This window comes from Neovison vison, chromosome 2 (genome assembly GCF_020171115.1).
Source record: "Neovison vison isolate M4711 chromosome 2, ASM_NN_V1, whole genome shotgun sequence".
Lineage (NCBI taxonomy): Eukaryota > Metazoa > Chordata > Mammalia > Carnivora > Mustelidae > Neogale > Neogale vison.
In genome coordinates this window covers 175,119,078-175,135,150 of record NC_058092.1, presented here as the reverse complement: position 1 = coordinate 175,135,150, position 16,073 = coordinate 175,119,078, and the positions used below count along the sequence as shown (strand labels likewise).

At 38.8% G+C, this 16,073-nt stretch overlaps 1 protein-coding gene across 30 annotated transcripts in view; it reads left to right on the top strand.

The window, feature by feature from the left end:
* The window catches only part of ANK3 (ankyrin 3), a 667,998-nt gene that overhangs the window by 582,458 nt on the left and 69,467 nt on the right, over nt 1-16,073 (top strand). For all 30 annotated transcript variants that reach the window (XM_044239577.1, XM_044239576.1, XM_044239560.1 and 27 more), the window contains 3 exons: nt 5,014-5,120; nt 10,198-10,422; nt 13,260-13,414. In XM_044239577.1, coding sequence (XP_044095512.1) covers nt 5,014-5,120; nt 10,198-10,422; nt 13,260-13,414 — 487 coding nt within the window. The remainder of the gene's footprint in view (nt 1-5,013; nt 5,121-10,197; nt 10,423-13,259; nt 13,415-16,073) is intronic.

Below are 16,073 nucleotides of genomic sequence, written 5' to 3'. Positions count from 1 at the left end.
TTTCAGTTTTAAGTAAGTGCTAATCTATAGAATTTAGAAAGAGAGCTTTCACCCTTTGGTGACAGGGAGCTCAGAAGTGAAGCTACAAATTCAGTCTCTTTCTATAAAAAATATAGGTTCCATCCAATTGCCTTATTTTGTGTTTCTATGGATGCTACAAAGGAAGAGTACGTTTTTGTGTTTAGCTTATTAAAATTGGTAAGTCTGGTCATAAGCCTAAGCAAACCTCGCTGGGGGAAAAAAAAACTGGGACAAATATTGGGATATACAGGTCATCATTCTGATCAAGTATATCTGCTCATTATACGTTGGTTCATTTGTGTTATGACCAAGTTTTGATGAGTGGCAGAGAGCTTGGACAGTACAGGAGTCAGGAGGGCTGACAGGGACTTGGGATCCAAGTGCTGGCATGCTTTCACCTCCATAAATAGTACATGATGGTGGTGATACCTTCTTGCGTGGTATAATTCATTGTTTCAATAATTAATGTTGCCAGTGCATGTTGCTAAGAGTACCAAAGGTAAATAATTTACTGTAATTGCCAAAGAGGAGTGGTATTACTTATTTATTAGAACTTTGAAAAAAAAAAATGGGTCCTTTGTGAAAAATGACCTCGGGACCCCAAAGATAGGAATTATAGTTTGCTAAAAAATTAAATACAGTGAGCATCACTACCCATATTTTATTTGCCCTATTCTGAAGGTTAGTTGGTTGGGGTCTCCAAAAGTCAGTAAAATTGGTAAATAAGGCCAGACTAACACCAACACATAATCTACAGTCAACCCATGTAGAATTAGGGAGCTTTCTGAAGTGATGATGTGTTATTCTTTTGGGGTTAGGACCTTGCTGTTGTGGTCTCTTACTCTTTTCCAATTTGATTTCAGGGCTTTAAAAAAAAAAAAAAACTTTGTAATTCACAGTAAGTTTTTAAATTTGTGTGTGTGGTTTTTTTTTTTAAGATTTTATTTATTTATTTGACAGAGAGAGACACAGGCGAGAGAGGGAACATAGCTGGGGGAGTGGGGAGGGAGAAGCAGGCTTCCTGCTGAGCCAGGAGCTCAATGGCGGGGCTCGATCCCAGGACCCTGGGACCATGACCTGAGCCAAAGGCTGATGCTTAACAACTGAGCCATCCAGGCACCCCCAAATTTATGTTTTGTTATCGAAGTTATGCAAACAAATAAGCCATGTCATTTTTATAAGATGTACTCATTAGGAAAGAGAATCTCCACATACATCTTCAGCCTCCAGTCTCTCCTCTCTAGAGACAACTCCTCAAAGTACCTTTCGAACAATCTTGTTATGTGCTTCTGTGTCTCCAAATAATATGTATATGTGGCCTCCTGTTGGCTTTTGCCCATTTCAGGAGTTATTTGTCGACTTCCCAAAATGGAAGATGAAGTTTTAACTGTTTGAATACCTCTTCCCTCCGACCACACACACTTTCTATCCCCCCATTTTCCCAAAACAGTTGTGTTTTATTTCGGCTCTGCCAGTACTTAGTGCTTCTAGTATTTTACCTATATAAATGTTATCCACAGATGTGAAGTGTATTATGATTGTATTTTCTCTCGGGCACAATATTTTGCTTTCCCTAGATGTTTTTCATTTACTTGGTGTCTTCTGTGTGTATTCCTAGTCCAGCCCCCAAACCCCTCCCCAGCTGTGCCAGTCTCCTCTAATATGTTCACACTCATCAGCTGTTCTATGAATTTCATCTGCTTAATTCATCTCTCGTTGAGCTTTCTTACTTGTCAGGTTCCTTTTAGGCCCACTGCATGGATGTCCTCCTGGGACTTCCTTTGCTGTCACCATGAAAATTCCCTGTGTTCTTACATTAGACTGTGTCTTCCATCTTCTTGGTTTAATCCTTCATTTTGATGGAGTACATTTTCCAATAGTTTCCTTACAGGATTCATGAGAAATATATTTGGGGGAGGGAGTTTATATTTCTGAAAATATCTTAATTCTGTTTTCATACTTTTGGGGGGGTAGTTTTAGAATTCTGGGTTGAAAATCATTTCCTCTCAGAACATTGAAGGAATTGCTCCAATGCCCTAAACTTCAGTTTTTGCTGTTAAAAGTCTGATGGAAGTCTGTCCTGTGATCATTTTTCCTCTGTAAATCTACAGGCTCTTTCTTTGTCTCCAAGTCCTGAAAGTTCATGATGGTGTGCTAAACTGCGTTTATATTCATAGTACTAGTCAGTCAAGTGGGTCCTTTTACTCTGGGAACTCAGGGCTTTTGCTCTAGTGAAGTTTCTTGAGTTATTTCCTTGATTTCTTGTCCTCTATTTCACTGTTTTCTCTTTCTGGAACTTTTTTGGGGGGAGAGGGGAGAAAGGAAATAGGTTTGAAAGTCCTGAAATGATTCTCTGCTTTCTTATATGTTCTCCTATTTTCTATATTTGAAGATATTCCCCTAACTTCTAGATACTTTTTTATTAACTTCAGCGCTGTCATATTTGTTACTTTCTTTGAGTTATTTTTTCTTCTGGATTTTTTGTTTGTTTTTAGTATTTTATTGCTTTATAAGTAGAAGAAGATCTCATCTCTCTCTGGACATCAATGAAAAATTTTAAGCTTTCTTCTCCCTGAAGTCCCTCTATTTCTTCCAGTTTACTCTTGTTCCATTTGCTTATTTGTTTATTTTATTCCTCATATACTTCTCAACAGTGCAGTGACTTTTGACCACGGAGCTCAGTAAAAGCTCTCTCCATGGTGGAGAGCTTGCCATCCATGATTTCTACTCAAATGAGGAGCCAGGGACATGTTACTGGGAAATCCCAATTCTCAGTGAATCCTAAGTCACTGGGAATTCCCGGTGAAGACTTCCCAGTTTCTGCCTGGAGGCTCTGTCCCTGTCGGGCTGGGGACCAGTAAAGGAAGGCTGTTCCCTCCTCATGTAGCTTCTGCCTTACTCTCCTCTTCCCAGAGTCCAGTTACACGTGGGAAAACTATTCTCTGTGTTCCATAGGTCACTCATATGATTTTCTGTAGTTTCCGTTCTTTTATTAAATCCTTTCTTTTGTGCATTTTTCCATTTACACTTCCAATTTTCTAACCCTGTTTCTGTTGTGTCTCATCAAGAACTGAATTGTATTTACAAGTGAATAAATGCCCATTTGATTCTTTCTTACATGTATTCCAGGACTCTATTAAATCAGCCACCTTTCAGGGTGCCTGGGTGGCTCAGTGGTTAAGCAGCTGCCTTCAGCTTGGGTCATGATCCCAGAGTCATGGGATCAAGCCCCGCATGCATCTCCCTACTCTGCAGGAAGCCTGCTTCTCCCTCTCTCACTCCCCCTGCTTTTGTTTCCTCTTTCTCTGTCTGTCTGTCTCTCTCTCACTGTCAAATAAATAAAATCTTTTTAAAAAAATCAGCCCCCTTTTAACTTCTTTCCTATGTTTTTCCCTGTTTTCTTTAACAAATTAATCAGAGCCGTCGTGAAGTTCTTACTTGCTTACTTCAAAATGTAGGATGACCTGGGAGTCTGTTTATAGTATCTGTTTTATTTTGTTTTTGTTCATGTGCTCTGCCCATGCTTGGCAATTTCTCACTGCAAGCAGGACATGGTATATAAAAAGCTGTAGGCAGGACACTCCCGATGATGATGTCATTCTCCACAGAGGGCGCTCCCTGCCTCTGCTGGGCAAACAGAGTGGTGGCTGATTATTTCAATCCCAGTCAAGGTTCCACTGCAATGAGGCAAAACCATTTGCAGCCCTGGTAAACTCAGACTCTCCCGGCTTTGTTCCTGGCCTTTGTGAGGATCCTTATGTGAGAATCTTGTGTGATCCCCTCCCCTGACGAGTCCCAAACTCAATTTTTCCTCATGAAACTGCCCAGAAGCAACAGTGTGCCTTTTAGAGGTTTTTCTGGATAGATTTTGAGCTTCCTGTTCCACACAGCCCCAGAATTGAGCAGATGTTCTTCACAGAAATCTGGAACATGCTCAAGGCTGCCCAAATCTCCACAGAAACCCCCTTGGTTTTTCTATTCCCCAATAGTAGCTCGTTGGTACAAAGCCCCAATTCTGTCTGTACGGATCATTGACAAAGGCACCCAAGTTAAAAATGGTGACAGAAATTCCACGCAGCTCTTCCAGGTCTTCCCCTCCCTCAGCTGCGCTCGCTGCTCTCTGAGCCCATTTCTGTAACTATCTGGTGTGGCAGCCAGGCTCTGCCCACCTTGGAAAAACAAAAGTCACCAAGATTGATTTTTTTTTTTTAATATGGGAAAGAATTTTATACTTGTAAAATTAATTGGGAGGTGTGTTCAAGTCATTAAAATCATGGTTAGCATTTCCACATTGATGTACCTTTTGCCCATAGAACGTCATTCATTGGTGATTTGGAAAATACTGCTTTACTAATTTATGCAAATCTTTATATTGTTGGCACACATTTCTTATCCAAAAGGAATATATCACATTTGTTAATATCACCACTGAGCTCATTAGACGTGGACATAAAGTTTCTGAAATTCTAATTTGCTTGAAAGCTCAGATTTTATCATTAACAAATAATCCATCAGTTACTTTCCTCGAACTGACAGACTCAAACTGTTCATTCTCAAGAAAATAATGTCAAAACTGAAGTCAAAATTATCATAGTTTCGCATATACTATAGTATACTATTTGCATATGCTATACATATATACTGTGTTTCATGGAAAAGTCGCTTCTTAGGTTACACTCAAATGCCTTTCTTCCCGTCGATGATCATAACTTTAGTAATCAGCAGGCGTGCTTTATGTCTACTTCCGGTTTGAAATCTGTGACATTCCTTTTGTCATGCCAGTTACTCAGGATGCTTTCTTAAAAGATTGAAATAACACAACATATCAATAAGCTTTGGTTCCTGCTCTTGAAACTTCAATGTAGACCTACAGACCTAGAGTACAAATGGTTTATTTTCACTCTCTGGACTTAACATACAGGTGTATTTGTAGGTACAGAGAAACAGTATCTTGTGTGGGTTGTTGATGCCATATATCATTTTATTTTGCAGCATCTAACATTCACAAGAGAATTTGATTCAGATTCTCTAAGACATTATAGCTGGGCTGCAGATACCTTGGACAATGTCAATCTTGTCTCAAGTCCTGTTCATTCTGGGTAAGTAATCTTAAACTCACTTTTCTTTATCCTGTTAAATGAACATTACATTTATTATTTGGAGTTATAAATTCATATCAACAAGCTTCATATGTATGAAATCCTGGTCTTCTGAAGACTTCATTAGTGAGTATATGTGATGTATATTTGTAAGTCATTGGTCATTTTTTTCCTCTGAGCAAAATGATATATCTGTTTTTTGTTGAAGGAAGCACAGTGTTAGAGAGGAAGAGAATTAGAGTATTGTTACATAAAAATTTCTTGCCTTTCTGGTGCTATTCCCAGGTCCTTAATTTTTCTTTTCAATTAAAAAAAATTACATCTAGTCATTTCCCTTCATTTTACCTGATTGAGATCAAGTTTTATTTCTGAGTACCTAATTTTTCTTTCTAATGAAAAATTCAATATGTAGGTCTGTCTGATCATTTACCTCGCTGACTGCTTTCATGCTTTGCTTTGAGCCTGAAATCTCCAGATCAAGTTTGGTACCTTCTGTATTCCTGAAATGAGATTATGCTTAAGTTGTATTAAATTATAACTAGAAGAAGAGAAATTAATTTTAAAATGGAAAGAAAGGAATTCACTTTTAAAAAGTGAAGGTACCAATGTGTGTACCCTAGGGGTGCAGTGGTAAAAACCACATGGGACAGGCTCTTCCCTGCTGTTCCACTGGTTGGCGGAATCTGGGGTAGGTGGTGGGAGGTCACTTGCTCCAACTGCCAAACTGATCATCACTGTATATTTTGATGTGGGATTCTTTACCTTTTGGTAATTAAAACATGGGGTAATTGAATCTTCTCAAATAGAATGAAAATAATTGAGAGGCTGAAAAACATCCAGATGTTTTCACTTCTGAAACTGGCATTTGGGCCATAAATTAGTTGTGACCCAGAACAAGGGTGGATTAGCTTGCAATTAAATAAATTAACACTAATTAACATTACTGAAGTGCTGTATGTATTCCATGAAGTATTTTCTGCTGCTTTTAATTGAAATAAATGTTACAGCTAATGTTTACCTTTGTATGTGCCTGGCATTGTGTTAAATGTTTTACATGTATTATCCTACTTAATTTTTGTTTGAACCTTGAAATGACACTGGGAGGTAGGTTTTACTCATTACCCCCATTCTGTAGACGAAAAGTGAGACTCAGACTGCAGGTTATTTGAAGCATTCTTACAGAATTGTGGCTTGTGGCACAAGGACGTGCGGTATCATTCAAATGGAAATAGCTGACATGAAAGGGCTTTATCAACTATAAACTACATGGCGGTCTTCGACTCAATAACATTGCATTTCTTTAACTCAATCAGAAAAATCTTAATTATAGTAACATTAATTTTTAATTGCTTAAAATATTTACACCACCGATGTTAGATGTTTATGGATCTAACATTGCAAATGCAAAAAAAAAAAAAAAGAAAGAAAGAAAAAAAATCCGTTGAGAAAGAAAATAAAAAATACCGGGGACACACTCCGTGAGCAGCATGTTCAAGAGTTCCTTGTATCAAGCTTAATAAATTGTTGCCGTGTCTCAAAGACCTAGAACCAGCATCTTGTATTCTCCACACAGGAAAGAAAAGTACTAGGGTCCAATTCAATCAGCTCTTGGGCTTTGCTTCAAATGGTGGTTTGAACTTCAATGAGGAGTTAAAGGAGCACAGAATAATAAAATCAGAAGTAAACTTTCCCATACACTGGAAACAGTGAAATATTTGAATACGTCCTTTCTCTCTCCTTCCTCCTGAATTTATTGAAGACAGTGGCCATGTCCGGGAGAGCAAAAATAATGGCAGTTAGTGTGGGCGTGTTTGAAAAGGAAACTACTGACGTGGCATACACTCGGAAACGATTCCCTAATGCCAGGTCCGGGGAGTAGCTTCTGTAGCCACGTAAAACAAATATTTCTCCAGGTTGTCCCACAAATGCCAGATGCCTTGGTTTCACTCTCTGATGGTTTTTATTTTTTCTTTGCTTATCATTGACATTTTCTGTTGCCTGCTTCTAATTATCTTACATTAATTTTTCCCATTTGCTTCTAAATTATTTTGCAGCTGTTCTTCTCCACTTCCTCAGTATGATTCAAGGTGATAACTGTGTCTTTGATGTGAACCATCCTTTTTTGTATTTTTAATTTATGTGAAGTTTTCCCGCAGTTAGATGTGTCAATGTCTGTAGTGTATCTGCTTTCGTCATCCCGCTGTTCTTAAAAGTAGAATCATTCATGTGTTAGTTTTAGGATCATTTGTAGAATTCCTGCTTTAGTGTAAGTATTAATAAGATGCAACCAATATGATTAAACATCACCTTCTGATTTGTTTCTAAGGAGTTATTTTGCATGAGATTTTATTTTGCACAGAATATGTAAGGAATGAGTTTGGAAAACAAATCACTGTATTTCATGATTGTTACTGAATAATAGGATCCTATCCTGCTTAACATTTATTCTCACCTCTCCTCAGTCAACTGGCTCTTAAAGTTGAAAACCTTAGAACAATAAAAGATTGCTAATGAATACCAGCGAGGCAGTGGGTGCTATGGGGAACCCAGAGAAAGAGCTTCTTCTAATTTGTTGTTAAAATTGTCTAAGACCTGTTTTTTCCATTTGGTTCTGATACTCTTTGTACTTTGGATATATTTTTTTAAGATCTCATTTATTTGACAGAGAGAGTTCCCAAGTAGGCAGAGAGGCAGAGAGAGAGAGAAGCAGGGCCCCTGCCGAGCAGAGAGCTCGATGTGGGACTCAGTCCCAGGACCCCAAGATCACGACCTGAGCAAAGGCAAAGGCTTAACCCACTGAGCCACCAGGTGCCCCTGTACTTTGGATATTTTTATATCAACATGGATAACCTTCTTATATGACCTTCAGACTGCTCAGCAGATATATATATATATCTTTTTCATATAGACATATTTTTAGTATTAGTAACCTCGTCTGACCTAGGCAGTTCCTAAGCACCCTTAACACAAGAGTTTTTGTTCAGTGGCTCACTCAGTAAGCAATTATTATGTGCTTACTGTCTTTGGGAACTGTGCTCGGCTCTGCAGGTCAAGCAGTGAACAAGGCAGGCCTGATCTGAAATACCATTCTGTATGGTTGGCATCAGCTGTCATGTAAACACTTCGGTGTTTATTTGTACTAATACAACCAAATTTTCAAACCCAGAGTTTATTTTTTTGAAGTTTTATTTAAGTGATCTCTACACCCAGCATGGGGCTCAAACTCATGACCCCAAGATCAAGAGTCAGATACTCCACCAAGTGAGCCAGCTACCTGACCCCCAGAGTTTGTCTTGAATCATGTCTAATCCATTCTGTTGCTTTTACTCCCAATCAGGAGTTGATTTTCAGTACTGACTGCTGTGAAGGATCAGGTTTTGTCTTGGGCTTCTTTACAAAGTTGCCTTCATTTGTTGTCTTCATTTACCTGAGTAAAGGTCGCTGCTAAGTATGTGTATGTCTAAGACAGTGTGGGTTCACCAGAGCAGTCTCACGTGAGCCTTGTTATCATTTAGCCCTGGAGGCAATTCATGTGGACACTTGCACAAGAGAACAAGGACATCTGTCTTTGACTTGGGAGTTGTGTGTTTGTCTTGTTTTGGAGGAGGTCAGTCTCTTCCCCTCTTACTTTGAATACGATACTGGTTCCAGCCTCTCGAAGTAGGTCTAATGTTTAAAAAAAAAAAAGTAATCCAGAGGAAAATGGCTTAATCTAAGATAAGCAGAAGAGTGTGAAAATGATTCCGCCTAACTGATGACCAGAGTTGGTTCTGAACATCTGATTGGCTAAAAAATGAGCCCCGTGATATTGCCTTTCTCCACGGGAATGTCAGGCCAGTTTGCTTTGTTAGAGAGGCTCCTCTTCTGAGGTCCAGAAGCATCACTCTTAAGGAAAGGTCCCCAGCTTGGACCTCCATGCAAAGTCCTAAAATCTGCTTGCAGGATGTTAGAACTGCATTTAGATGAGATATATTTAGTAGAACATTTTGATGGAGGGGATTATTCTCTCCCCTAATACTATAGCTATTCAGATAATTTTCTAACTTATCAACATGTGGTGCTGCTCCAGTAATAAGCATATTTTCACATGTGAACGTTGGAATGCAGAGGGACAGATGTTCTCCTGTCTGACTTACACTCTTCCGTATGTTGGACTCATTGGTGTACATTCACTGGAGTGCTTTGTAATACCAGAGATTTGAGGAGGATGCTCTAGGAGCATGTGATAGGAATTAGGATATGCTATAACCCAGATAAGATACTAATAATTTCCTTACACTTTCATGTCTACATGCAGACAAATAATTTTTCTCCATTAGCTTTAATAGAAAGACCAATGATAGAATTATAATGTACCATTTAGAGACATTTTCTAAAGGCTGTTCAGTTCTGAATGGCTGTACAGATACTCAAGTGGAGGCTATTTTAAACAGTATTAATGCCAAGTTTATACGGAAAAGACTAAATCCCTTTCCATCAAAATTGCCTGAGTAAAACTAGCCATCTGCTTTTATTCTTATATTCTGCTTTGTGGTAGTAAAAATTAAGAGTGTGTGGTATGATTCGGTATCTATTTATTTTATGAGTTGTGCATGTTAAGACATACCGTGGAGTTTCATCTGACTTGTCAGGGAGAGAAATGCCATAGTCAGCATCTGGCTAACCCCACCGATAGTTAAAATGACGCTTGAATACAGCTGAAGTCGTTCACAGAGGCCACATAGAGCGGTCTGAGTTCGGGTTTTTACATGCGTGACACTCCTGTAAGAGCCAGTTTTTAATCCCAGCTTGGAAATGTTCACTGTTCCTCAATCTGAGCTTCTGACAAAGTGGCTGGCTTCTGTGAGGAGGCCAGCGTCCCACCAAAACTAAGTTCTCACGCCCCGCTTTCTGCCCAGTTCACACGTCGAATGCATGTTTGATGTGACTCCACCGTATTTACTTCCAATGTATTTTTAAAGAGAGGAAATGATAGCTACATTGTCTGTCGTTTTAAACCCTAACGTTTAATCTCAAAATCTCCTGTGAAGATGACATGTTTCCATCCTTGACTTCATCTCCGGTCTTCTCCCCGCAGGTTCCTGGTTAGCTTTATGGTGGATGCAAGAGGCGGCTCCATGAGAGGGAGCCGTCACCACGGGATGAGAATCATCATCCCTCCGCGCAAGTGCACGGCGCCCACCCGCATCACCTGCCGCTTGGTAAAGAGACATAAACTGGCCAACCCACCCCCCATGGTGGAAGGAGAGGGATTAGCCAGTAGGCTGGTAGAAATGGGTCCTGCAGGGGCACAATTTTTAGGGTAAGTCATTTGATCAATTTTTGTCTTGGCCCTTGTGTGATACATTTGATTTTCTTTGCCCTTTTTAAAAACTCAAGTAGTTAATGCTTAAAACTACTTAGTTGGACCATTGCGACGGAGTACACCTTTCGTGGAGTGTCAAAAGGTCCCAAAAGCTGTGTCATTCTCTGAAAAGCTAGTAGGCTGATACTTCCTTAACTCAGTTTGCTGGTCAAAGCTTTTACTAACCACAAAGCATGTTCTCTGCTCAGTGAGTGCACGGAACCCCAGCGGCCCCCCGTGGAAGTCAAGGCACCATTCTTAGGGAAAAATATAGATGGCGGAACTCTCTCACCACGTTGAATAAATGACTACTATGGGTACATGTCTTTTTTAAAGATACTTTTTAGGGAACTTAATCCATGGTGATATGGGCTTTTGCAAAAAAAAAAAAAAAAAAAGAATTCATTTTCTGAGGTGGCACTTGGGTGCAAATGAGGCAGGCTCTGTCGTGACGGACAGTGTGTTCACGATTTCCCCTTCTCGTTTCTCTTCCTGCTGCATGGATGTTATTCAGTAAACTGCATCTTCCTACCAATCCTCCCCCTGTAAATGAGGGCGAGAGCTTGGTTAGCCGAATCCTGCAGCTTGGGCCTCAAGGAACAAAATTTATTGGGTAGGATCTTTATAGACAAGATACAGAATGTCTACAATTCTTTTTTCCATTTTCAATTTTTTTCTGTCACACCCATGGTCTTCTTCTTGTCTGAATTTTATTTTTATCTTTTCAGTTTTTAATGCTTTCAGTTGATGTGTGTCACTGAAAGAAACAGGAACCATAGTGGCTTGACTTAGCTGTAGCACTGCTCCCTTCCCTGTGCTTTCCGAGCATGTGGAGTTCACTGCGAACCCCCCGCTTCATAAATCTGTGCTTCTGTAAACCTTTCTTTATTTTGAAATGTTTCAACTGGTTATGATAGTCTTTAAGACAGACTGACGATCTCATTTCAACGCAGCATTAAGAGAAGGTATTTGGAGGCTTTGAATCAACATTTGCTGTAAAGGATATATACATGTGTGAATATATATGTGTGTACATATATTTATATACATATATGTACGTGTCTGGAGTTACAGTTTTTTTAAAAGTACATACTTATGCATACTAAGTAATCTTTATGGGCTTTGAGAAAGCCATGTCCTCAAGAAGTAAACTGAATTTGATTAAATGTTGGGCATAGAAGATATGTAAAGAAAGCCAACGAGGCAGCAGATAGAATATTCTACTGAAGTTATTAAATTGTCTTGTTTTGTTTTGTGTAAGCTGAAATGTGTTGGTATTTGTTGTTTGTTTGCTTGTCTGTCTGATTGGTGAATTTGCCTTGGCAGTCTGCATGAAGAGACCTGTTATGAAAAGTTATGCTTGGCTTTCACCTTGGTCAAAGGCCCTGGTTCATACCTTCTCTCCAGTATTGTTGAATGTCCTACACAAAGCCACATTCTTTAAATATTTACAGAGACAGTATCTGATACATTAACCTGCAAAGATTGTATCTAGTTCTAAAAAAAAAAAAAAAATTTAATGTCAAATCAGACATAGTTAAAGCTATGTTAAATATCTTAACTCTTGAAATTATTAACCCTCTCAGGAATACTTGATTTTGTTTCTATCAAAAAATAAAAAATTTTAAATCCCTATATATAAATTCATTTAAGATTATATAAAAAATAAAAATATATATATAAATATAAATTTTTAAATCCTTAATTTGAGTTAATTGTAATTATTTTGCCAAAAGAATAATTGTATTTATCATCCCACTTTAAGTGAATGCTTTTGTTAATAAATGAAATGCTCCTATATTCTTATGTTATTGGATCATTGCAATGCCTCTCCCTTTATGTGCTCTTACCTTTTTAAACCCATGTGTCCTATTATGACCTGTACTTAAACACATAGGTTAAGAGGTGAGGTTACATACAACCTCTGTAGGAGAATAATGATACTGTCTACTTAAATGTCATAAAATAAAGCTGCACAATCCAACTACATAAACTGTGTGTGATTGTGGTCTGCTTACTTCCATCCATCTTTTTTAGCATTTATCCTATTTTAAAAGTTAACAAAATTATTCCTGTGCTCAACTGGCTGTCTTCAATTTGCAGCCATCCTGTCCACATTCTTTGGCAAAAGGACACTGTCAAAACTTAATGTGTGGCTATATTACAATTTCAAGCCGACAAGTGCTTTTTCAGAAGTTTAAATCTTCCTGTGTAGGTTATACTAGAGTTAGGAAGTGAAGTTGCCCACTACCATTTCACAAATTAAAAACGAGAGAAAGGAAGTCACTGTTGGAGGGAGTAAATGACTATGTCGATTGATCATTTGCTTGCTAAGGGACAAACACCTGTGATCTTTCGAAGCAGGAAATCTACAGAATTTCTTTTTTCAAAGAAATGACTGTGTCCTTTTAAATCATTAGCTTTTTTGCATAATATAATATAGCTATTGTGTTTTTAAAAATGGACCAACTTTCTTATGGTCTGTTTTCATAACTTTCAATTCCTTGATTCAAAAATCCTGTTTATATGTGCTGAATATTTTCCCCTTATTAAATCAAAATGCCTAACTGGCAGTAGGCCCTTATGAATTGTTGGTGAATGAATGAATGATGGCATGTTCTCAGGCTTCTAACATATTATTTAATTAGCAAATGATTCTGCAGCTTTGAAGTTATTCCCAACCTTAGTGGCACCTCTGATTTTCAAATGAATACTGTTGATGACACTGTTTTTGAAAGTATGATGCTACAAATATGTCTCATTTGATCGCAAAATAATGTGGATTTTTCTTCCAGCCCTGTCATAGTGGAAATCCCTCACTTTGGGTCTATGCGAGGAAAAGAGAGAGAACTCATTGTTCTTCGAAGTGAAAATGGTGAGACGTGGAAGGAGCATCAGTTTGACAGTAAAAATGAAGATTTAACCGAACTGCTGAATGGCATGGATGAAGGTAATTATGACGACTCCTTGTCTCTGTAAATGGCAGCAAGTGACATCAAAGGCCTGGCCATGTTGAAGTTCATGCCGCTTGAAGGTCGTGTTCTGACCTGGGAGTCTGCAGCCCCGACGTTTGTTGCTGCTTTCTGAATCTCAGGCAGGAAGCTCCTTTTAATCCGACAGCCTTTTTTTCTCACAATACTAATGTACAGATAGTACATTGATGATTCTTTCGGCCTCTAGTCAAATATGTTCATCTTTCCAAAACCCAAGAGAGTCTTCTAAGTGCAAGAAGCATAAGGGGGAGGTTAATAATGGTGGAAGATATGCAAAGCATGCAGGACATTTTTAAGGAAATACGTTTGCATTTTATTTTTGGAATTATTATTTCCGGATCCTTTCCTGTATCTCCGTTTTGTTCCTGAGGATTTCAACATTCTTTGCAAATTTTTAATTTCTGTTGGGCAATCATCACAGAAAAAAAATAAGTTGCAGGCTAGTTATTGGAGTCTGGGTCATGTTCTGTGCCTCCTAGTAATAAGCTTATGTGGCTGACCTGTCACCGTTTTTGGAGCATGTCCCCTCCCGCAGCTGTCTGACCCTCAGAACCAAGCAGGTTTTCTGACCAGATGTTGGGAATAGACTTGTTTTGAGACTAGGTACTTGATGCGAGGTTTCCTTTAAAAAGGTCAAAAGCAATCAGAGACCAAGTTCACCACAGAGTGAATCTTTATACTGAGTTCCTAATCACTACAAATTCAGCAGTTCTAAAGAACAGCTTTATTGGACATGTATTTCACATACCATAAAATTCACTGTCTTAGCCTTGAATTTACTGGCTTTTGGAAGGCATCTGGGGAAGTTCTTTGGTCCCTGCAAGCTTCTTCCATTTCTGTAAAATGGAGGTCACCTTCCTTCCTCTGTAGGGTTGTGACTGGGAAAAAATAATCCTGTGAAGCCCTTGTGAGACACAGCCTTTGACACTCCGTAAGCCGTCAGTAAATCTCAGCTGTTGTCACTATTCATTCTAGAGGGGGAATTGCCCTGCCAGAGGTTCTGTATACGACACATCCCAGCCAACCAGGACTTGAAAGATGTTTTTACAGTGGGGTAGAAGGACACTTAGAGTTGTTGAGTGTCTACCATTAATGAGGCAGTGATCAATTCCTTTCTATATGAAAACTTAAAACTAAAGTATAGTACTATAAAGTAGATTGTTTTAATCACACTTTACAGGTGAGGGAATGGAAGTTCTGAGTAGCAATGCTGGCATTGAAATCTTGTCCTACCTTGTTTTCAAAGATGTAACCATACCCCATTGCTTTTAGAAATGTGTGTCCTGTGGAGAAGAAAATAAACTTAAAGAGGAAAATTTCTACAAAGCTAGATTGAAGGTCCAGAAGAATAGTCATATTTGTATATGATACTAACATTTAGATCACATGCCATCTATCACTTCAAATGATTTCTAACAGGAACATGCAGTGGTAATTAAGATTTCTAATTTTTATTACCTTAATTTGAAGCATGAAGTGCGGTCATTCTCTTATAAGGAAATTGATAAGAAAACACAATTAAAAACTTTGAAAAGGGAGCACCTGGGTGGCTTAGTGGTTTGAGGCATCTGCCTTCGGCTCAGGTCATGATCCTGGGGTCCTGGGATCGAGCCCCGCATCCGGCTCTTTGCTCAGCAGGGAGCCTGCTTCCTCCTCTCTCTCTCTGCCTGCCTCTCTGCCTACTTGTGATCTCTCTCTGTCAAATAAATAAATAAAATCTTTAAAAAAAAAAAAGATTTGAAAAGAATGCGTCCTAGGGAATGAATTGAATTAGCATTTTGAAAATAGTAAAAGAATATAGATGAGTCAGGATTTAAAAATGGAGAGATGAGGAGAAGTAGGTCTTCCAGAGAAGGTAGTTATTTTGATTTAAGGACAATAGAATATATAAATATTTTTACGTTTCTAGTGGTTTTTTTTTTTTAAAGATTTTACTTACCTATTTATTTATGTGAGAGAGAGAGAGAAAACATGAGCAGGGGGAGCGGCCGAGAGAGAGGGATAGAGAGAATGTTAAGCAGATTCTCCCCTGAGCATGGAGCCTGATGCAGGGCTTGATCCCACAACCCTGAGACCATGACCTGAGCTGAAACCGAGAGTTGTTTGCTCAACTGGCTGAACCACCCAGATGTGCCCATGTTTCTGATGTTTTTTAAATGCCAGCATCATAAATCACTGGTGATTGAAATGTAGCCTCTGTTCCACAAGGATTTTTTTTTCTTTTTAATGGATAGCTACCTTAATACTGTAAGCTCCGGAGGGTAGGGCATGTGTCTTAACCACCTTTGAACCCCCAGTATCAGACACAGCACTGATTTAGGCTCCCTTGCATTGCTGGTGAGGGGCAGGAAAATGAACCTCCTTAAAGTTATTTAGCTCTCTGGAGGAAACGTCCCCGTTAGTCTGTTTCCTCTACTCCAAACATCATTAATGCTAATCTCCAGGAAAAAAAAAAAAATTAAAGAGGAGCATTTACTTTGAGGAAAGTTTTGAGAAAGTAACAATATTCTAGGAAGAATCCTGAGCATTCTAAAACAATGCCGTCCGAGAGAACTTTATACGATGGTGGAAATACTCTATATGCATGCTGTCCAACGGTAATCGCTAGTAGTGTGA